General features: G+C 41.1%; 1 protein-coding gene across 1 annotated transcript in view; it reads right to left on the bottom strand.

Annotated features, from left to right (window-relative positions):
• RRP12 (ribosomal RNA processing 12 homolog) overlaps positions 1-24,454 on the bottom strand; it is a 1,805,151-nt gene that overhangs the window by 1,139,774 nt on the left and 640,923 nt on the right. Inside the window, exon 19 of the mRNA XM_044056239.1 lies at positions 13,666-13,828. Within this exon, the coding sequence (XP_043912174.1) occupies positions 13,666-13,828 (163 nt within the window). The remainder of the gene's footprint in view (positions 1-13,665; positions 13,829-24,454) is intronic.

Genomic DNA, 24,454 nt, shown 5'->3' with positions numbered 1-24,454 from the left:
AAGCTCTGAACAGACCATCAAGGACAAGCATCATCATAAACAACCCCCCCCCCCATTTTCTACATGGGATCAGGCTGTTCCATAAACTGTCGCCATCTCTCTTGGTTCTATGCCACACCTACATTCAACAGTCATGCCTTACTGTCGCAGGTGGTCTTTCGCAAAATCCACTTATTTTTTTCCTGGATAATCTCGTTTCCTCTTGCCTTCTGTCTGCCCAAAATCTTCAGATAGTCTTCTGCTTTCCTGTACATGTGCCCAAACCATCAATCTATTCTCTAACATTCTCAGCAACTGCAGCTACTTAGGCTTCTACTCCGATTTCCTCATTTCTTCATCTGTACCACAGAGGTTGCATTCTTCAACCCATCTCAGGTACTCCAACTCTAGTTCCTCAACTGCGCTGCTTTCACTGACCAGTTTTGTGTACCCCACAGTAGTACTGGTCGCACCACTGCTTTGTATACCTTACTTTTCAGTTTCTTTATCATTCTAATACACTGCACCACTTGGCTACAGCCCCTCTGATTCTAGCTTTGACCTCCTCACTCAAACTTCCCTTCTCAACTATCCCTCCCAAAGTACGTGAAGCTGTTAACCGGTTCCACTATTTTACCTTCTATCCCAGATCTCAGCTTCTTTTGATTTTCAACATTTGCTGACATTATAATGGTCTGATCTGTACTCAGTTTCATCCATTGTGCCTTCAGTTTTGTATTCCATTCCACTTTCATTAGCAGATGTTTTTATTCAGAGTCTGCCTGTAATGCTACATCATCTGCATACAGCAACTTTGCTGATATGTCCCCTCCATCCAATCTGTTGATGTAGTCCATTACCAATATAAACAGTAGGCTGAACCTTGACGCACACTCACTTCAACTGGGGGAACCCCACTGTGACTTGCGTCAGTGGGTCCTAGTACAAAGCTTGCACTAATTCTACTAGTGTTGCTGGAACTTTGAACCATTACAAGACTTGCCAGCTCAGCTTTCTTGGGACCTTGTCATATGTTTTTGCCCAAATCTAAGAATTCCTATTTGGACTCTTTCCTCATCTCTAGCCGCTTCTCAATTACCTCTCTTGCTGCAAACATCAGGTCAGTTGTGCTGCATCTTTATCTGAATCCAAACTGCTCAACTTTCATATTACTTTCTACTAATCTGTGTATTAGTTTATCAACAAATGTTATTGTCTGAATGAAGCAGGATGCAGCATCCAGAACGTTCATGCAGTGCAACAAGAGTCTGTTTCTTCTGTACTGTTCACAGTTGTGAATATTTCTTTTGTTCTTGGACAATGGCACTAGCATGCTTATTCTTCAGTAATCTGGGATATGCCTCTCTCTTCATACTGGTATAGAGACCCCTGGAGCCATTTCTCCCCTACCTCACCCAACATCTTGATCATATCTGCGGTAACTTCAGAGCCTGCTTCTTTCCCAGACTTCATTTTCCTTAGTGCTGTTCTTACAGGTTGGCATCTTTTCCTCATTCACTGTAGGTTTTGTCTGGGGTAGTACAGCTTCTCTGGGGTTTACTTAATTCAGACACTGATGGAAGTACTCCCATCTGCTTTTGATGCCCTGTGGTTGGTAGTTGGCATCCCTTACGAAGGTTGTCTAACTATCTTTATTATCTTTGTCTTTACCATGTACCCTGAAAGAATTTTTGCGCCATCCGAGTCACTTTCCAGAAGATGGTAGAGTGCTTCTGATGCCTTGTTCTTTACTACTGCACCTACTTTCTTAGTGTCTTTGCTAGCCAACCAGTATTCCTTTTTAACTTGATCCATTCTTTTCAATCTCCCACTTTATCCTGCACTCCATTCCTTTGAGGACTTCCCGAATTATTGCATTCTACTAGCTTTCCTTATATATCTTATTTCCATAGTCCTCACACATGCTATTTTGAGGTGCTGCCATTCATCTTCAACTTCACCTATGCCCTCTACTTCCTGAGGTGCTAGAGCCCCATTTCCTTGAACTTTTTTGCTTTCTATCCAGTCAAGATAGAACTCTTCAGCCTAGTATCTGTTGACTATAAAGCCTTCTAGGACCATTACTTGCAGCTGTTTGTAGCACCCAGTGGTTTATACTTTTGGCTGTTTGCAATTGTTGATTCTACCACAAGTGTAACAGTGCCACATGCTGGTCAATCTTGCATGGGATCTTCTCACTTTCTGTTGCTGAACTATGTATTGGCCACTATCAAGCCATTTGCCATACCAATCTAAAATGGCTATTCCTTTGTTCCTGTTGCCCCACCTATGACGGCCTAGGCAGTCCTCAAATCCTGTTCTCTGTCCGTCCCAATATGTACATTCAGGTCCCTCATTACCACCATCAACTCAAGCTGTCTCACTTTATCTAGCAGATCCTGCAGATGCTGCCTGAATGCAATCTTCTCACTATTACAACCCTGCAGTAGCTTAAATTATGAATAGTGCATTATGTTTACAGTGGAGTCCAATTACCATGAGTCTATCACTAATTCTGATGGCATCCCTCTCTACAGTTCCTACACCATTTTTAGACGTTCTCCATAAGTAGCAAACTTTAGATTCCAAGCAAAGTGGTGTTGCTGCACTGCCCTTCCATGCTGTTTCCTGGATACAGAAGATGCCTTGCCTTCTCCTCACTATCATGGCATCCAATTCCAAGCTGCATCCTGTCAGTGAACCTAGTCTGAGGGTAGCAATCTTTGGTTTACGTTTGGTGAGTTAACCAGTTTTATGTCCAGCTTTCTCTCAAAAAAGTTCTCCCAGGTAACACAAACTGGGCAATAACCAGCCAATACCTTACTGACTCAGGACTGCTGGGCTTTATGACGGGCACACACAGGTCAATAGGGGCATAGACTCCTCCTACCATTAGTATGGGTCCCTGGCATAGGTTGGAGTAGGCCAGGTCCTCAAAACACTTACCACCAGGAAATAACCATGATCATTTTGGAGACATTAATCACCACCAACAAATCACACAGAGCCAATTTTCACAGTCGAGTGGCTAACCCTGACATGGTATGCAGTCTGTGATCCATATTCATCGATCTAGAGGATACCATGCACCACATTTGATGCCAAAGTGGTTAATCTAGACTACTCTTTCCCCAGACAGGCACCATCTATGCCTACACTGCCAGCCACAGCTCCATTCTTAGCTGAGGTTTGAGATGGAGTATTTCAGATTTTTTTTTTAAATCACCAGAAAAGAAAGACCTCAGACCCATAGTTGGTCTTAGCAGTCCAAATACATTTCATCCAAGGGAAACCTTTTACATCACATACAGCACCATATCCATTAAATTGGAACTGGATGTGTTCTTTGGATCTTCAGGGTGCTTCTCTCCACATAAAAAATTGTCCAAGTGAGCAGACAGCCCATTTCAGAACAGGGGCCAGTCACCAACAGTTTAAGTGCCTCTACATAGCTCTCACCTTAGTCCCTCTATTTGCTTAAACAGATGCCAATAATGGCGGCTTATCTCTGCCTGCATGGCATCAGTATCATATCTGGGCAGCTGGCTTCCAACGTCAAACAATATAATTCAGCACAAAGACTTACTTCCAGTTATTCCCCTGCTTTTCGGGAATTGCAGTCAATCTAGTCAAGTCACAGCTCAGTTCCACACAGAAATTGTTGTATATAACTTAGAATTCCAGTTGTTCAAAGTAAAACCGCTGTGGGTCTTCTGTTATTGAGTGCAGAAATATGGACCAATCACACTATCCCATTGGAGGACCAAAGTGGTAAGTCTTCTTGGTTCTCTTTTTGGGTCTCTATGGGAAACCTTCCGTATCAGATGATGACAGCTGTCCTTGGGACAAAGATCCCTGATTTACATTGAAGGGATGCAAAAAGGCAGGGCATAAAAAATCATGTGTTGGACCAAGTTGTAATGACTGCACTCAGCTCAACACTGGGGCAGCAAACAGTGGTCTCATTAAAGTCAGTTGATTCCAGATAACCTTTATTGATCCACCGATGCCAGCTCGGCCAATGTTGGGTTAGTCAAATTAGACCTAACTCATAGCCAGTGGGAGACTGTCTGGACATGTGAGCAGCCAGTACTTGCCCTGAAGAAAACTTGGAGCCCACAAAAGGGCTGATGCTGGGGCATACAAACAGGCCAACACATAAGTCAACTGCAGGAGCACTACATGGCAATACAGATCTGGTCTGTGTAGGAGAAAGGGGAATCCAGTGTTAGGGTTGAAGCAGCATCACCCATCCAAAACTGGAGGAGCAGGCAATGCGAAACCAGAATTCAAGGCAGGAAGCTGTGAAAATGCCAGAGTAGCATTCTGGCAGCTGAAGCGTAGAACATTAAGTATTCATGTGGGCCAAATGGTCCTGGACAGAACTGGGAATTCACAACCTTTTGTTGGACAGAAGAAAGGGACCAAAGCTGTCTTGCTCTTATTGAAGATGTACTGTAGCCTTGGTCAGCTCAGCTAAAATCAATCAGTGGTGGAAAAGGAGACCATTAAACTGGAAGGAACTGAGGTCATTCAAAAGTCAGGGTGTGAACAGATAATGCTGGAGATGAATACAACAACCACAGAAGTAGCAGGAAGAGAATCTTCCTTATCTGACTTCACACTTTTTCCTGAAGTCAGAGGCATGGCTTTAATTGTAACTTAGTACCTTTAGCATTACTGGCATAACCCAGCAATTTAAAAATATTACTTTGTAGATTGAGTAGACATAGAATAGCCTGGCTTCACTGGACAATTAAGAGAGAAAGAAGAAACAGATCCACTTTGCTAGTTTGCAGGATCAATGGAGCAGTAATGCCAGAGAATGAAGCCTCTGCTCCATATTTTTCTTTACAAAAAAGGTGCAAAGTGGTTTACTTCACATTAAATATACACAAGTATCGCAGTGTTCCAAACTCATGTTGAGGACCTGAAAAAAAAATCACATACCTGTAACTGTCAAACAAATTAATCTATTTACTAGTCATACTCATCAGAAATGTAAGTTGTGATGATAAAACAGTTCCAGGATGAGACTTTTTCCGTAGTATTGGCTGGATCTGTATTTTCCCCTCTTGCTTTTTCTTGGTTACAGTTTTGGCTCCAAGGACAGGAATACCATAACAAATGGAAAAGGTGCATTCAAATGAAAACCCTGTCCTCAAATTACAGCAAAATACTTGAAAAAGGTTGCAAACATGGCTGCAGCCCTGTACCGATTAACCTAACTGAAAAAGTAACAATCTGCAAAGTTTAGATGGTGCAGTGGTCACAGGAAGAGGTTTTCTAGTTAGATTTTCAGCTGGGGTGCCTTCTGTTCATGTCCTCCCTGTGTTTGCATGGGTTTTCTCCAGGTACTCCAGTTTCCTCCCACATTCCAAAAGACGTGTCTGGAGCATTTCTCCCTGAGCCTCCACTGAAAATAGCCTCTGTCCTACTTGGACTTTCGTGGTCAACAAATGTTAAATAAACAAACTTGAAAATGCATCATTAGGTCATCAGTATCCAAACTGCATACACTCAACAAAGGGAAGAATCAGAAAAATGGAGGAAAAAGATAAGGTTAGCATGGAAAGGGGAGGTGCAAATGTAACCTGGGAAAGTTGTACCTACTGAGCTGAGTATATGTGGCATGTTAAGTCCTAAAAATATGTGGCATGTTAAGTCCTGAAAAAGCTAATAGAGGGAATTCTTCCATAACAATAGACTGCACACTAACAGATTTCTGGGTTCATAGTAATCTGATGCCACCATTCAAATTCCATGGTCATTGGAGGAATTACATAAACAAACAATGTTACCTTACAGTTGCTTGTGCTGATTTCCAGAAACTCTTTTTATAGCAGTCAGACATTTAGGATTGAGAGGTCAAATGACAACATGCATCACACAGCCCTGAGGAAAGTACTGTGTGAATGTGGCTCTTTTGGAAAAAGGCAATAAAAATGTCCTGCTTAAGCTGCACTCTGTTCTAAGATAAAGAAACAAAGCAGGATTTTATTTTCTGAGATGACTCCTAGATCATCTGCTGAGCAATATGGACTGAGTATTCAAGTAGATTTTACAACCCTGGAAACACTGCTCAGTCAGGTTCAGAACTTTCTGAAGATCAACCACATAACTGCAGTCGTAAATAGGTCAACACAAGAGCTATCAATTGGAAGACACTGGGTACAGCAAGAAAGGGCAAAATAGGGTAATAAACTGGCTGTGGGAACTTCCCCATTCTGAATCTACAGGATGCCTTTCAGCAATGTGAATAGATATAAAGAAAGTGACGGAGAAGGTACCTTTTAAACAATGGAAACACTACTTCCAGAAATAACATGCTGAACTACCACATTAGTTCAGACCCAACAGGCAGAGGATGGGTCTCTCCACTGGTTCTCTCTCTCTCCTCTTTTTTAAGCATCTTTACTAAATTCTCATGTTAGATAAATGACACAGGCACACATACGTTAAAAGAAAAAACATTATTCATATATTATACATTTTAATAATTCAATCATTCACTGAAGATTTATCCCTTAAAACCTGAGCTTTGGCCGGCTAAGATCTAGCTGTATTCAACTGGACGTATAAGAGAATTTAAGTACCTTTTATCTGCACTTTTTTTTCAAATAATGCAGCATTTTAACTGATTTGTGTTGCATTTAATATTAACTGAACTGGAAGTTTTGACTCGTTTTTTTCAGTTAGTGTTTGCTAGATTTTATTGCCTGTTAGAATCCTGCATAGACAGTAATTGCAGTCAGGGGTGGTCTCATTCATTGATATCCTGTTAATGCCTATTTAAGTGGTACATTTTGGAATATTTTCTGCTTAAAACCTGAGCTTTGGCCATCTTAGACCTAGCTGTATTCAACTGGATGTTTAAGAGAATGTATGTACCTTTTATCTGCACTTTTTTGAAATAATACAGCATTTTAACTGCTGTATTTGTGTTGCATTTAATATTAACTGAACTGGAAGTTTAGACTCTGTTTTTTCAGTTAGTTCCCCACCGACCCTCCCTGGTTTTGTTTTGGTGTTAATCTTGGTGGCTTTGAAACTGCCCGCCCCTCTTGTAAATTTGTGTTTGTATACTCCTTCTGGGCCCATTTCATTTGCTCACTCAACTGAGTGCAGAGAGATCATATTCTGATTTCAGGCACTCCTACTGTGTACAAGGACAGCATCTGGGAAAGTAAAAAAAAAAATTTTAAGCCTGTTTCCTGCCTTTCCTGTAAGTGGTCTAGACTGTTTGTAGGCTTCTGAGCCCCCAAGCCTTTCTGTGTTGGAGGGAAGCCTTCTAGCTTAATTTTGTTTCTTAGAACTCGCCATTTTTCTAGTTTCAGCACTCAAATCTGTTTCTTTGAACTCAGCACTTGTTCAGAACTCGTAAACACTAAAGCTGCAAATTACTACAGCACTCGACTTTCCTCACTTGTCTAGAGGAAAGCAGTTTTTAGTACTTAATAAATAAGCACCTATCCAGGCATGTCTAAGGGTCAGCTCCCGGTGATTTCTCCTGTCTACCTGATGAATCTGGGCATCTTGGGGCAATGCAGTAATTGCTGCATGTACACAGACAACCCTCTCCTCCTACCATCCAACACTATAACCTGTGAGAGATGCACTTATTTAGCCAAACTGGAAGCAAAGCTCTCTTCACCCAAGACTGGACTAGACAGTCAAGAGGAGAAGGTAAACACTTGCACCACACTTATCACATAGTCCCTGAAAACCTACACCACCAAAACACACACACAGAAACAAAAAACACACACCTACATTCGCGGAGGATCTCAATAAAAACCTGCCCAAGCATCAGGGACCTCCAAAGAAGAAACGCAAGCAAACTCCACCCCCCCAACACAACCCAAATGACACACAGCCCACAAACTCAGTGTGCCACTCAACCACAGCCCATAAGGCATAACAACATACCAAACACTCTAGTCCACAGGTGACTCTATAGTCAGGCACACTAATGTTTCACTCACCAGGCTAAACAAGGAGAAAGTTACTGTCAGCTGTCAGGTGCCAGGATCCACCACAACGCACACACTCAGGTCACTCCACAACACGTACAAATATGACACTGTCATTGACCATATTGGTGTGAATGACCTGAGACGTACCTCCCTGGACTACATGAAGAGAGACATGGAGGAGCTCTCCGATCTTGTAGCCCAGGGAGATATGACCCTAGCCCTGAGTAGCATCCTGCAATCACCCAGAATGATACCACAGTACTAGGACAAAATGATCGACTTCAACAATTGGCTAAGCTTCTGGTGTCATTCTAAGGGGATCCAGTATTTGTCTGCCTGGGACGACATGATCGACAGACCACAACGCTTTGCCAGAGACGGCCTGCACCTGTTGCCCTTGGGATGCCGGATACTGGCAAAGGCTCTTGCCAACCCTATAGTGCCTTTTTTAGGCAAGGTTCAAATGACAAATTCACCATGGTAACAGGTACAAGCAAGCAAAAATCTGAGGGTAATGCTAATCAATGCTAGAAGTCTAAACCTCAAAATGCACTCACTCGAGGCACTCCTTAAAATGGAGAACATAGACATCTGTGCAGTGACAGAGACCTGGTTCAAAGCTCCAGAGAGCACCCCTGCATTACCAGGCTATAATTCATATCACACCTTTCGGCCACCTAACCCAGAACGAAGCACTAAAGGTGGAGGCGTGTCCATATTCATTAAGGATATCCACACCTCCAGTCTAGTTGCACAGCATAAGGCATCCGAGATTATCCAATGCAACTAACTCTGGGCAAGACTGCAATCCAAATTGTAGCTTGCTACAGACCACCCCCCATGGCCCAGGTTTCCCACTCCTCATTTCTTGATACCATGGAAAGTATTAGGTTACAACCCAACACATTAATAATGAGCAATTTCCACTACTCCACCATTAACTGGGAAAATTACTCATGTACTAACTCTTTTGCTCAATGTTTTCTGGAATTCATAAATTCCAACGTCTTGGATCAACTTATTCACACCCCCACCAGGGGCAGCAATGTCCTAGACCTGGTCATTACCAACATGGGCAACCGGTGTTCCATACCAGAGGTCAATTCCTCGTTGGTCAGATCCGACCACAAGCTAATCACCCTAGACATCCACATCCCACCCCCAATTATGGAAACCACTGTAAAAAACTTCTCCAAAGCCAAGTTCACACTTCTTAAGACAGAAGTGGTAAACTTCACGACACCCATGCAAACGGACAACAGAGGTATGACTGCTGAATCCTACACAAATGCACTTTATAAGCACTTACACGACTGCATGGATCATGCTATCCCTAATAGAACCAAGATGCTATCCTCCAAAAAAAGGAAGCCAAACTGGTGGTCCCCTGCCATAAACAAACTCTACAACAGAAGAAAGAAACTGTTGCAAAAAAGAGTAAAATACCATGACTGGAGGAACTCCCTGGTCAACCTGAGTAAGAAGCTGAGATCCCTCATAAAATCCTCCAAAGCTAGTTACGAAAACGAAATTACCACCGACTCTAAAGACATCCACAAAGCATTCTATAGCTATGTCAAGAATCTCAATGGCAACACTCAGATCTGCTCTGAGTTACTGCACAATGGCACTAAATATACAGAACCAACTGATATTGCCAACATCCTGGCAGATAAGTTCAGTGCTAACTTTACTCTCCTCTCACCCCCTAGAGGGCCCATCTCTATACCGGACGAATGCAAAGTTCCTGTAATCACGGCTGCACAGGTAAAAAAACACACTCTCCAAGGCCAAGAACACAGCATCCATGGGACGTGACAATTTCCCAGGCTGGTTTCTACATGAACTACAGAATGAACTGGCACCCTACCCAAGTACCATGTTCAATCATAGCCTCATCTCAGGCTTTGTGCCCACTGAATGGCGCACAGCGACAGTTATCCCACTCCACAAAGTGGGAGCTATAACAGACCCTGGGAACTACCGGCCCATTAGCCTGACGAGCCTGGTCTGCAAGGCTATGGAAAGTATCATTATGGAACTCAAAGACATTGGTAATCTCCAAACTCTGGACCCTACCCAGTTCAGGTTTGTAAAAGGCAGAACAGGTCTCCTAAACCTAACTGACTTCTTTGAAGCAGTCACCAAAGCCATAAATGAGGGTAAGGTGGTTCACACAGCTTATCCAGATCTTGCCAAGGCTTTCAACATCATTCCCTACTCTGGAATTATAGATAAGCTCACTAAACTAGGTATAAATCCCTATGTCACAAGACGGGTTGCCAACTGGCTCACGGACAGAACCCACACTGTGAAAGTAGCAGACTCCAAATCCGACTTCCGACCAGTGACAAGTGGAGTACCACAGGGTTCAGTCCTGGGTCCTCTCCTGTTTGGTATCTACTTCTCTGAAGTACAGGCCAACACAGAAGGTCTTTGGCTAACAAAGTTGGCAAACGACTGCAAACCAGGAGCCATAATCAAAACTCCTAACGATGTGGACATACTACAAAAGGGCCTCACTGAGACAGATGCCTGGTGTCAAAGCCATGGCCTGAAGCTCAATGCCAAAAAGTGTATTGTCATCCCCTTTGGTAAAGACTCTGTACCCATGAACTATCACATAAGTGGTAGTCTACTTAACGCCAAAAGTGTGATAAGAGACCTTGGGACTCAGGTGGACAGTAATCTCTCCTTTGATAATCAAATCTCCACAGTGGTCAGGAAATCCTTCTACATGGCTCACCTCATCACAAAAGGTTTCTCATCCAGAAAAAGAGAGGTCATTGTTTCCCTCTACTGATCACTCATTAGACCCATTATAGAGTACAATGCTCCTTTTGGTATGTACCTCACAAGACATCTACAACAACTGGAAAGGCCACAGAAATACCTCACAAAGAGGATTACTGGTCTCAAACAGATGCCCTACGCAGACTGTATCAAAAAACTCCAGCTTACTCCGTCGCATATCGCCTACTCAGAGGTGATCTCTGTCTAACATACAAAGCTATGTCAAACCCAGAGCTGTTGGACATGCTCCACTCAAAGAAATCCCAATCCCTACGGGCTACACGCTCTAGGGACCTAAACCTTGTCACCACAACAAACAGAACATGCTGGAGGGATAGATTCCTGTCCCAGAGACTTCCCATACTCTGGAACAGAATACCTATGTCAAACAGAGCTCATTAGCACTCTTCAAGAAAAGTATTCATGATTGGATGGGAAATAGGAAATTCACCCCAGTTATCAATTCTGTGGCTCTGCTCGACAGGGGCACAGGAAAATAATTTTCCTGGGTAGCAAAAGTCAGGGTACCTTTTTGGCTAGGCTTATATAGGCCCTAGGGCTAATGGCCTAGTATCTACCTATGAACCTATGGTTTGGCATCTATGTCTCTGATGCAAACAGGTAACCTGTAAATGGTTCATCTCCCAGGCCCATGCTTACACTTACCAAGGGTATCAGAACTCGTCAGAGATTTGGGATACGTGGCTAGGTTTAAAAAGGTCCTTATGATCATTAGCCTAGTAAACACCTATTAACTCAAACATCACATTATTCAATGCTTGCCTTCCCTTAGACCTCACTCCTCTGAGCATTACATTCTGCATGTGTTGCTCCGATAAACTCCATTTTTTTATGCAATTTGCTCTTTCCCTTTTATAAACATCTCACCTTCATTTTTTTATCTTTTTTACAATTTTCAATACTTCATTTGCAATTAGTTTAGACTTTGATTTGTAATTTTTAGTAAGAGCTGTTTTGTCAGCATACAGCATTAAAGGTCTTACGTTATTCTGGGCAATTCAGATCCTCTATGCTAGCTCAAAAGAATCATGTCCTTTGTTACAACTATTTGTTGCTCCAAAACAACAGTTCTCTTTTTATGTCTGAGTGGTGGAAAACCGGGCAAACAATAAAATGGCATGTGGCTTCTACCTCCCCTGCCCACATTTCCAAAGTCAGAAGAAAGCACTGGTTTCTTAAAAGGTAAATCTCTCTCATTACCATCTCCAAAGACTGCTGGAGGATGGGGATGAGGGAGATAATGGGTCCCACTTTGGAGTCCTTGTGGCATGTTGTTGCCAGACAGGGGGATATATTTCTGGGCTTCTGTCCTGCTGCTACCTGTTTTGACTCTCATTCCAGGAATGCTGGTTCCTCTTGAAGTGCCTGCACTGGACTGCTGTCTCAGTGCTTGACCCTTCCATAAAAAGGTAAAGTTTTGGAAATGTTATTGCTACAGTACCTAGGAAGAGAGCGTTGAAACAACTACTTGGACTACACTGTCTTCTCCTTTCTCCTCCAACTTTTTGGAAGATCATCTCCTAAAAGAAACCCCCAAGTAAATCCATCACATGTAGAGCACTAAGTAACTGCCATTTCATATCTCCTAAAAAATATTAGATATGTTGCTAGACATGAGTTCCAAGCACAGACACTTTGACTACAGCCCTGGAACAAGCATCTACAGTGATACAACCCCACTACTGTTTAACTGAGTCTATATCAGAAGGCCAACTGGAAATAACAGCGAATGACAAAACATTGAAAAGACCGGACCTCGAAGTGCTGTTTGTGAGATCGCGGTACTGTGAAGATTGGAATATTTGCCCTTTCCTCACTGTAGCGCAATGTCGGAGTTGGTATATATATTTAGCAGGTGGGGGTAGCCCCCCACAACAGCAAGTTCGAGGACCAGTCTTTTCGATGTTTTGCCGTTCGCTGTTATTTCCATTCAGTCTTCTGATATAGACCCGCCTAACCTACACAGCTTGTTGAGTTCCAAACCCCTGAAAGTTCAACCAATGTAACACAGCAAACAACGGTTACCAACAAATGTTAAAAGCATTTTCTATATCAGATTTACAACTTTTCCCCCGAAGCAGAATTTTTATTTTAATCAGTTTTCTGATTTTTGTCCTTTCCAGGCTCTATTACCATAGAAATATGAAGACAGAAAAAAAAAAAGTCTTCCAAGTATGAAATAAGACTACACAGTCAGTTCAAAGAGCAAGAAAACAGACTCAAGTCCAATTGGTACAACACACAAGGTTTAAGACAATAAAACAAAATAAACCTCCCAAAATTGTCTCAAATATTAGCAGACAATACTCTGTGAACAGATTTAACTGAACAGCTTCTGCTTCGGGCACCACGCGGCAAGAAAGACTGAGGAAAATGGCGTCGGCTGATGCCTTTATACCCAATTCATAGCAGCTACGACGTCGGGTGAAGTGCGACATCAGCCGAGGCCAGACCCAGACTTTGGAATCCGGCCGACCGAAGGGCTGCCTGAGGCAGGACAACCCATATGTTAGGACTGCAGATGCATCCTTGAAGGACATCAGACTTCAAAGGAAGATGAATAGTACCTCCTGAGGCCCAGTTCAAAGCTCAGAGGTGAGATGAAAATTCCTCATGTCCTTTTGCTCCTTGACAATGCTGCTTATCTACTAGCCCCTTGGATGGCAGGGGGCAGCAAGTATACAAGTCGGCAGGAGGACTTCGGCTATTGCTTGTAATACAAACAAATGCCATATAAAGCTAAGGCAGCAAGCTTAAAGGAGATGGAATTACAAAGCATGGAAAAAGGTTAATTCTTTCAACAACTGGGTCAGGGTAGATAATTATCTGCTGACATCATTTCTTCATATCCTTTGTTCCAAAATTAAGCACATTAACTTGTAATGGTATAATTTACCTGTCTTGCATCCCTTGCTAATAAGCACTCGCAGTGCCTGACACAAAGTAAGCCGTACATCTGCTCTGTCAGCGATCAGCATCCCCAGAGTGCGGGCTACGCCTTTAAAGGAGGATACAATATCAGTGGGGCCATTGCAGAATCCAGGCAATATTGTCCAAATCTGAAAAAAATAAGTCAATACTGACAGTTACTTCAAGGCACAATAAGTCTGAACAAATGTTTATCTTCATAAACTGACCAGGAACCACATGGAAAATCTGCTTTCAACTAACAAACTGAACTGCTAAAAATAGATTTCAGCAGGTAGAAGTCTAGCAAGTATGAAAGAACATGAACTTCAAATTTTAAAGTAAAGTTATGCACAACACAAACACAAAATATTGCTACAAAGAAACAAAACAATATGTAAAATCATGTTATTTCAGTGTTTCTTTTCAATTTAGTTACAGACCCTATTGCTGATATTTGTTTATTTTATTTATTTATTTACAGTTTGTTTGCCAAGAATTTTCAATTGAGTCCTGGGGAGAAAATAATAAAAGTTATAAACAAGTAATTATATAACAGTGAATACAGAAGTACAACTAAAATCATAGTATTTAAAGAAACAATATGAAACAAAGTTAAGAAAAATAAGAATTGTAAATTTAAAGTAAAAAAAAAAACAAGTATTGAATATCTTTAGAAGAATTTGTATGTATAGCAAAAGTCAGAGAAACAACACGACTTAAAAACCGTAAGTCTTAAAGGATACTTCAATATTAATAGGACTGCAGTCTAGAAATTCCTGTAAGCAATCTGCTATTTTAAATCAACTGAGTAGTTCAGTGATACACTGTCTGTAAAGCAGATGTACTTATTAACATCTACAACATATAGTAAAATGTTCAATGGTATAGTCAGATCTTCAGGAAAGACCCATTTTTTCTGCAAAAGACCAAAAATTAAAACAGATTTCAGTTTCTTGTCTTACCACAAAAACTGGGTAAAATAAAGGAATGAATGCACAAACTACAACCAAACTAGGCAAATGATTTTCATGTATGGAAAGATACAGACACAACCAGACAATAACCCAGCAGAAAAAAAGAGATATAAAACATTCAGATGCTGAATATATGCTGGAATGTGATTTTAACTACTTTTCTATTAAAGATACTTACCTATATGGATACAACGAGAACATAATACATTTTGATAAAATATACTAACAAGGAGCTGTTTTTCTTTAAACAAGCAATGAGAAAACATCTTAAGAGCTTGACTTGCACACAGTATCATCATCTAGAAGATCACAATACATTTAACGCACACAGATTGTAACTATAACTTTTTTTAATCCCCGATACAGGACAGCTGATCTTTAAACATACTCTCTCTAATGCTGCATCAACTTTAAAAAAGACAATACTTTGCTTCTGCTGCATTAGTGCAACCTCAAAGATAGTTTATGTACAAATCATAGTGTGTGAACACCTGCACAAATGCATTAAAATAGTATTAGCAGATTTACTTGCCAATGCAGTCAACTGACAGTGGGATTATAGATATATACGTCTATATGTCTATAGACATCTACACATGGATAGATAAATATACATAATTATATAACAGTTGACATCTTAAAAAGAATGACAAAAACATTGCCCAAAACACATCAACAATTCATTATATTGGTAATACAAATTACCAACACACAATACATTGAAAAATGAAAAAATTTTCTTTTCCCTGTGTACTACCTATAAACCTACCACACAATAAGCTCAAATTTTAAATACTGGTACTGTTATGGAATAGATGTTTTCGAAGGTGATGTAGACAGGGTTAAGATTAGGGTTAACAAGCATTACTAAGATAGACAGGGGGAGTGTCAACACACTAGCAACACGTGTTAAACCTAACTCTGTACCACTAACGGTGTAGTTTAGTTTCAACCAACCCGGAAGTTGCTCAATTTAATATTTACACAAACTGTCTTTTGCACAACACTCACTATAGTTCACTTTGCAGCAGGCAAGTGTTGAATGAGTGAACTGCAACCATATAATATATACACAGAGTCTATTATTTTATAAACCAATATTATTTATTGTGTGTCTAATGTGCAACAATGACTTTTTATTTTGTCATGGTGTTGCGTGTTTGTGGTAGATTAGGGTGCTCACTGGTTGTTTTACATCACACAATGACTATGTAAAGTAGTGATGGTATAGCACTAGTTACAAGATAAAGAAGGCTCAGACACATCCACTTATATACCCCCAGGCTCCAATTAAATACTTTTTCCAGTATACTGAGTGCTCAAGTCATTGTACTGTGTTTGGATTTGCTTTTTGTAGTCTGAGCACCTCAGGTCTGCTTCTGTTGCTTTGCGCTGCTTACTTCTGTTTGGCCATCATCCAGAACGTGATACAATGAATGAGACAGAATTCAGCTATACTCCTCACATCTAAGAGGAAGAAACACCCCTCCCCCCCACAAAAAACTGGCAACAGTTAAAACCCCCATGAGGAGTACAGCCTGGGCATGTACCAAAAAACTATGTGCAAACAGCTTGATCAATAAACAGCACCTTTCTGGAGGAAGAAGGAAGAGCTCTAAACTACAGCAATCTACAACCATTTTGTGAATCTACCAGTCCTTTGGGACAAATCTCCAAGCCAGGGCAAACTCAATGATGGTCCCAAAATGAAGTAAGGGTTGCAATTTGATGAGCCAGTTGAGCGATCCTCTTGGTCAACTACACCAGCACATCTGGGAAAGACCACGCGGACATTACAGTCCATCCACAACCTCCAAGAGTCTTTCTTATAAAGTGGCCTGGCAGCAGCAGCCTGGAAGAAGCAGCAGCAAAGGTCAAGGAGAAGGAAATCAGGAACCTCCCCCTCAGCATCAAAGTCTACTACTTCTAGGTCCTCCACCTTTAATAAATCATCACTTAAGACACAGGCCAACATACATTAACAGAAAAGACAAATCATATTAGCCGTTTTCCTTTTCATACATTACATGTCTTTGCCTTCTTTAAGGCAATCCTCAGTCCAACATTATATAAATTGATCAATTCCCACCTCCCCTCACTCCTCACAAACATTATTCTGCATGTGTTGTTCTCCCAATTTCCATTTACTTCTCTATTAATTTGCTCCTTCCCTTTTCCAAAGATCCCTCTCCCAGTTAGTTAACTGCTTTTATAATATTTAGTGCTTCAAATACAATTGGTTATAGGCTTTGATTTTCATTTTCGAGTAATTATGAAGATAAATTCTGTTGGCTGCCTTGTCATATCTAGGCAATTCAGACCCAGCATCCCAGCTCAAAAGAATAATTTCCTTAGTCACAGCCATTTACTCACCAATTTTCTCACAGAGTACTCTGCAGGAATTTTTTAAATGTGCCAACTCATTACAGCCCCAAAATGTATGTTCCCAGGTAATTCTTTCTTCCCCGTCACACCTCCAACATTTGCTATCTACCCGAGGAAAAATTATTTGAAGTGTGCTTTGGGTATAATACCTTTGCAAACACTTCCAAGCAAAAATGTTAAACGTGCACTTTGTTGCATACTTGGGAGCAATACACATGTAGCCCCCATTGTTCCCTTGTAAATTCCTTCTCCATTCTTTACTCCCAATCTTTTCTAATCTGCTCCAATTCTGGGAATTATCATGCAACATTTTATATGCCCTACTAATTAACACATTCTTTAAGCGTAGCTTTCTTTTCTAACAGAGTAGGTCTTTTACGCAGGATTCCCATATCCCTTTCCCTATACTCTTGATATCAACCTCTAGTATGGAAGGCAGTCTCCAAGCTTGTAGTCCACACATCTCTGGCCTCATCCATCTCTTATTAGTTTTCCCTCTCTAGACATTTGCTCCACATATCGTGGTTCCTTTGCCAATTTTCTCCAGTAAATTCCAGCACCCTTATTGCTTATTTTCCATACTACAATTTGTAATCATCCCTACTGGCAAAATCTCCTTTCTCCATTCTTGTGCTGGCTTAATTCTTGGAATATGTACTACTAACTATAAGAATATAATATTTTGCATGATTATTCTCAAGGATCTGCACCCACGATCTGCCACATGCATTAATTCTTGAACACCCCACCACACTTCTACTTGCATCTTAAATACATATTTTGTACATACACACACACACACATATATACATACACATATATATACACACACACACACACACACACACATTATATATACATACGCATATACACGTGTGTGTGTGTGTGTGTGTGTGTGTGTGTGTGTGTGTGTATCTATACATGCACACTACATACATACACATGAACCTTAACTGTGTAGTCTACATATCCCTTCAAATCAAGTAATCCTAAACCACCTTGTTCTATTGGAAAGATTAACATATCCCAACATATCCCATTTAACTCTTCCCCTTCAGATAAATTACTTCAACTCTCTTTAATGTCCATAACTTCGCCTCTGGTTGATAAAAATATGCCTGGCCCATATATACAACAAAAACACACTAAACACATTTGCACTAGTATCTTACTATCCATATCCATAAACAAGAGACTTCAGATTCTCAGTTTTTGTACTACCTTTGTTTCTTCCTACATATCCTTAGCTGCCATAATAGAAGCCTTTTTAATCCACATTCTTAAATACTTCATCTTATCGTGTCCCCATAGGTATGAGTATTGCTGAACAAATTTGTCTGTGGGTACATAATCTATGGCTATAGCCTTTATTATTATCTTCATTAATTTTATATCCTGAAAAGACTTGAACCTAATCTGTCTCAAAATGCTCTACAACACCAAGACATCCTCTTCCGGATTTTTCAGGAATAAAATATCATCTGCAAATATAGCCAGATTTTCTTGATTACCATATCAATTATATCCTTGAATTCTTGAGTCCCTTATTTTCACTGCCAATGTCTCTAAATATACAGCAAATAAATGTGAAAGAGTACACGCCTGCCTTATTCCTCTTTTTAAACAGGGCACAGACAAAAACCCTTCACACTTACAATTGTTACCTCGGATCCTTCCTATATCATCCTAATTAACCTTATTTTATTAGGGAATACAAATTATTCCACTGCCTTACTCAAAATCTCAGCTTACTATGCCAAATGCTTTTATTGCATCAAGGCTCGCCAACAACAGTGGCAGTATTTTCTTACATTCAGCTTCCCCTCTGGATCATTGTCCTATTAATGTTGTCAAATGTTGCCTCTCCTCCGCAAAACCACAATGATCCATATCTATGATTTTAGCTACCATAAGGTTAAAAATTGAAGAGTGTCTTTATGAAGCTGGGTCTGATGGGTCTTTACAGTATTTAGGTAATACAGCCACCACAGCTTTCCTCCAAGATGTTGATGCTTTCTCTCCTTTTAAACAACTGTTAAATAAAAATATTCCAGATTATCACTTTCTTCCCTCTTAACTTCTAAACTTCCACAGGAATATCTGTTCCTGGAGATTTTCCTGAAGACTGACTGTACATCATAATTTTTATCACATATTCTAATATCTTAACTATTAGTTGTAGAGCCTCATCTACCTCTAACAAACTTGACATTACATAAATTTTTCCATTTGTGCTCTTTGATTTCCATATTCTCGGCTTTATACAAATTTAAATAAAATGTCTGAAATATCTTTAATACTGCTATAGGATCTCTGGTTATTTTTCTTGTTACAGTCTCCCTATGTTTAGCGACTTTCTGTTGGAGTGATACAACAAAAAAGTAACTCAACAGCAATTTTCTAAACTCATGCTTATTATCCAAATACTCTCTTATTTTCTCTTTAGCTCTCTGGAGTTATGCCTCTTCTAGTTCTCAGAAATTCATCTTACTCGACAATACTTCAAAATTTGTCGGCCCATCTAAATTCAACTTACTTCTTCACCAGATCTCTCTCTTATTTCAACTCTGTTTTTTAAACTCCATTTTCTTTTGATCCCACTCACTAGCTACTATTTTTGTAGAATTTTTTTTTACTTTTTGGAGGTCTTCTATCTTGTCATGAGTGGACAGAAAAAATACAAACTGAAAGGGGCTATCCTTGAAATTCACTTCGCATGAGGATACCCTCGATTCTTTGCACACACAAACCAGTGCCTGCTGCTTAATTCAATGTCAATACACTCCCAACTAGAGTCAGTCCCTTAGTAGTGAGTGTGAAAGCTGTGGTAAGGGTACTGACACTGACCAAAGAATCAAGAACTGACTAGATACTTTCCACGGTCTGATACTCCAGAGTAGAACAGAACATGGACCCATTAAATAGACAGTGGAGGGATCACAGTCTAACCATGGGCAAAGGAAAAAGTACAGTTGTGTACACTTACCATAAATGTAGATGTTCGAGTATATTCACTGTTGCAGTCATGACATTTGGGTTATCTGCTTGCAGTAGCCCTCAGTTGGCCTGATTAACAGTCTTGGGTCGTGCTTTGGTTGCTGTCCCTTCTTCCGTGACGTCAGGTAATCAGGGATATAAAGCATGCAGCTGACACCATTACATCAGCTTTTCTTGCCCCAGATGTCGGGTGCCCCCCTAATGGGAAGCAATTAAATCTATAAATATACAAGGTTATACCTCCAACAAAAAAGCAAATACACCAAAAAGCTTTTGAGCATAGTAAAGGAGAGTAGAGTTATAGCCAAAAGAAGTAAGGCGGCTGGAGGAAGGGTAACCAGGACTGCAACAGTGAATACACTCGAACATCTACATTTATAGTAAGTGTACACAAAGTACAGTTTTGTACCTACCATAAATGTAGATGTTCTGCAGTCCTAACTATTGGGTAGTCCGCTGTCCAGTCGGCCCGGTAAAGTATAAGGCTGGCGTCGGTCAGGCGCGTGGGAGACGGCCTCAGTACGTCAGGGTACTAAGCATGACCGACGCCATATCCTCAGTCTTTTCTTGCCCCAGATGTCAGAAGACCCTAAAAGACAAGGCCCAATATACCTGCACCAAAAATATGTACAATATATACAAAATATCAGCATATAACCTCACCTACACAACCACCCCTAAACACAGAGGGACTGCAGCAATGTGGATCCTCGAACATCTACATTTATGGTAGGTACAAAACTGTACTATGTTCTTCGTTCCACATTGCTGCAGTCAGAATCCCAAAGCAGAGGTAAGGGAGGCTGGCAAATCATAAAGAAGCAGGAGCTGACAACATGCCTTGCAAAATAGCTGTGGCAAAACCAGCCCTAGACTTAGAGTAGAGAGGAAGGTGATAATGCTTAGAGAAAGTATGCACTGAACTCCAAGTAGCTGCCTACAAATATCCTTAGTTGCCACCCCTTAGAAATGCTGTTGAAGTGGCAGTAGCCCTAGTGGAATGAGGCCTAATCCCAGCTGGAATCTCCTTGCCATGATGGGAATAACAAAATGCAATGCAAAACCCAATCCACCTAGAAATAGTTTGTTTTGACACAGGCTTGCCCTGCGAACTCAAAGCAAAAGAAACAAACAACTGCTGAGACTGCCTAAAATCCTTAGTCCTGCTCAAATAATACATAATTGCCTGTGCACATCTAAAGTGTGCAAAATCTTTTCCCCTTTATTTTGGGGGTCTGCATAAAAGGTAGGCAAATGAATAGTTTGGTTTAAAGCCACACTAGAAACCACCTTAGGCATAAAAGAAGGATTAGAATGATACCTATCCTTATGGAAAATCAAGGGCTCTACTGCCATAAGGGCCTGCAACTCAGACACCCTTCTTGCAGAAGTAATAGCCAACAGAAAAGCAGTCTTCCATGACAAGTATTTCAATTCAGCAGTAGCTGCAGGCTCAAAAGGTTGTAGAGTAAGTTTTTCCAACACAAAATTGAGATCCCAAGCAGGAGTAGGAGCTCTACGGGGTCTTATATTCTTTGCCCCTCTAAGAAACTGCTTGAACAAAGGATAAAACAATGGTGGGTCACAATCATAGTGAGCTGAAATTGCTGCAGCATGAATCTTAATGGAAGAGAAGGACAAACCTTTGTCCAATAACTCAGTAAGATATTGAAGAGCCACACTCAAATTAGGCTCAGAAATCTCCAAATTCTTTGCTGTACTCCAAAATAAAAATCTCTTCCATTTTTCTCTGTGACACTTTCCTTGTACTAGGTCTTCTAGCTTCCATAATCACATTTAAAACTTGTTGAGGAAGTTGAGACCTGCTGTGTTTCAACACAGAATATGCCAGGCTGTTAGATGAAGAGAGTGGAGCTTGACATTGAGCAGATGACCGTCCTTCTGAGATAACAGATGTGGAATCAAAGGTAAAGGCCATGGAGGCTTCCTTACCAGACTCCTTAGTAGTGGGTACCAGTGTTGCTGAGGCCAATCTGGAGCTATTAAAATCATCCTTGGCTTGTCTTGTCTGACCTTTAAGAGCACCTTTGGAAGAAGAGGCAGAGGTGGAAAGGCATACACATGAAGATTTTTCCAACTGAAAGAAAGAGCATCCACTTTCCAAGCTGTGTGATGAAACCCTTTGTGCAAAACTTTGGCAGCTGGTGGTTTAGTGGAGAAGCGAACAGATCTATGTCTGGAGTTCCCCAGGACACTGTCAATTTCTGAAATACATGAAGATCCAGTTTCCACTGTGGGGATCCATGATTTGTCTGCTTAACACATCTGCTAAGGAGTTCTGTGCTCGCAGAAACCTTGCCTGAAGAGTTAGTTGAGTCTCCCATAAAATCATTGCTTGCCTGCATAGAGGATAAGAATGTGTTCCCCTTGTTTGTTGATGTACCACATGACAGTTGTGTTGTCTGTTAGAATCAACACCTGCCCTGGAAGAAGTAACTCCTTGAAAGCCATTAATGCAAACTGGACTGCTAACATCTCCTTCATGTTGATATGTAGATGCTGTAGTCTGGCAGGCCACTTGTCTTGTATCCACTTTCCATTTAGATGAGCTCCCCAAGCAATGTCCGAGGCATCTGTCGTTAAAATCTGACTCACAGAGAGTCCCTTGTTTAGGTGACATTCCTGAGCCCACCACAAAATTCTGTTTGAAGGCAAGGTATTATTTGAATGACAGTGTCCAAATCCTGGCAGTGCTGTGTCCATACATTTTGAGATACCATTGCAGCTTCCTCATATGCAGTTTGGCATTGGGAAGCACCAGAATACAAGATGCCATGAACCCTAATGCTTGAAGGACTGTCCTTGCAGTCAGCACGGACTGATGAGATAGTTGATGGAAGTAAAAGGATAGACTCTGTTGTTTGTCCGGGGTTAAAAGGCCATCTGGGCTGCTGTATTCAGTCTCACACCCAGAAAGCACATGTCTTGAGAGGGTACTAGACTGCACTTTATTTCGCTCACAGAATACCCTAGGCATCTTAGCACTGCTATAACATATTCCAGATGCTGTAGAAGGTCTTCCTTTTCTTGAGCCAGAATCAGGCAATCGTCCAAGTAAGGATAGATTTGAATTCCTTGTAGCCTGAAGTAAGCTATCACTGGAGCCAGAACCTTTGTGAATACTCTGGGCGCAGTAGATAAGCCAAAGGGCAATGCAGAGAACTGATAATGAGAATTTCAGATACTTCCTGCAACTTAGTCTTATAGGCACATGAAGGTAAGCTTCCTTGAGATCTAAAGTTACCATCCAGTGATCTTTGCCCAGCAGAGGTAAAAGCTGTTGTAGCGTCAACATCTTGAACTTTGGAATGTCCAGATAAGTGTTGAGGATAGATAAATCCAAAATTGGTCTCCACGTGTTCCCCTTCTTTGGTACTAGGAACAGGCGAGAATAAAATCCTAGGCCCCTTTCTGATACAGGGACTGGCTGAATGGCCCCTATTTGGAGTAACAGAGAAATTTGCTTGTGAGCCTCTGTCCTTTGTGGAGGGGGCAATGTATGGAAATAAAACCTGTAACCGTGGTGAATGATATCCAACACCCATCTGTCTTGAGTAATTAAATCCCAATTTTCTTTGAAAAGAGACAGTCTATCTACTGGCAGCTGAAAAGGCAGGTCATTGGGTCTGTTTACGAAAGGACTGACCCCTGCCCTCACCAGAAGTCTGAGCAGGTGAACTCCCTGTTCTAGGCCTAAAAGAACCTTGAAGCTCTGCCTAGACCTACCCCTAGACTGGGAATCATAAGCAGGATATGTCCATCCCTTAGTAGGCCAATTTCTACTAAACTGCAAAAATCTTTAACAGTTTGCATAGACTTAGCTTTGTCCTCCATTTTCTTTAAAACTGCTTCCACAGGTGAACCAAACAACACATCAGACTGTAAAGGAGCATCCAAAATCCTTGTCTTAACATGCTCAGCTAAATTCTGATCCCTCAACCAGGCATGCCTGAAGAACAGAACTAGTGGCAGCCACCCGAGGAGGCCTGTACAGCATCAAAACCACATTGCAAAGAATGCTTACCCACTTGTTCAGACACATGAACTAAATCCAGCAACTCTTTACACTCAATACCTTCACCAAAGCATCCACCTTAGATTTCAATTGTGAAAGGAGATAATTTTGATATTTTAGGCATGTGAAACTGACACCAACGCCTCATGGCTAAAGTGGAAGAAGTATACACTTTCTTTCCCCATCTATCCAAAGCCCTTGCCTCTTTATCAGTGGGAACAGGGTTTTTAACAACAGAGGCCTTAACACCTTTAGGTCCCTGAGAAACAGTTTAGGACTCTTAAAAGATACTTATGAGCTTCAGGCACCCTATAGTACCTATCAGGTTTAACAGGAGCAGGAGGCAAAGAATCAGGATTCAGGGAAGCCTCTGCAAAAACATC

This window comes from Protopterus annectens, chromosome 14.part0 (assembly GCF_019279795.1).
Source record: "Protopterus annectens isolate FY-2018-M chromosome 14.part0, PAN1.0, whole genome shotgun sequence".
Lineage (NCBI taxonomy): Eukaryota > Metazoa > Chordata > Ceratodontiformes > Protopteridae > Protopterus > Protopterus annectens.
This window is presented reverse-complemented; position numbering and strand designations above follow the sequence as displayed.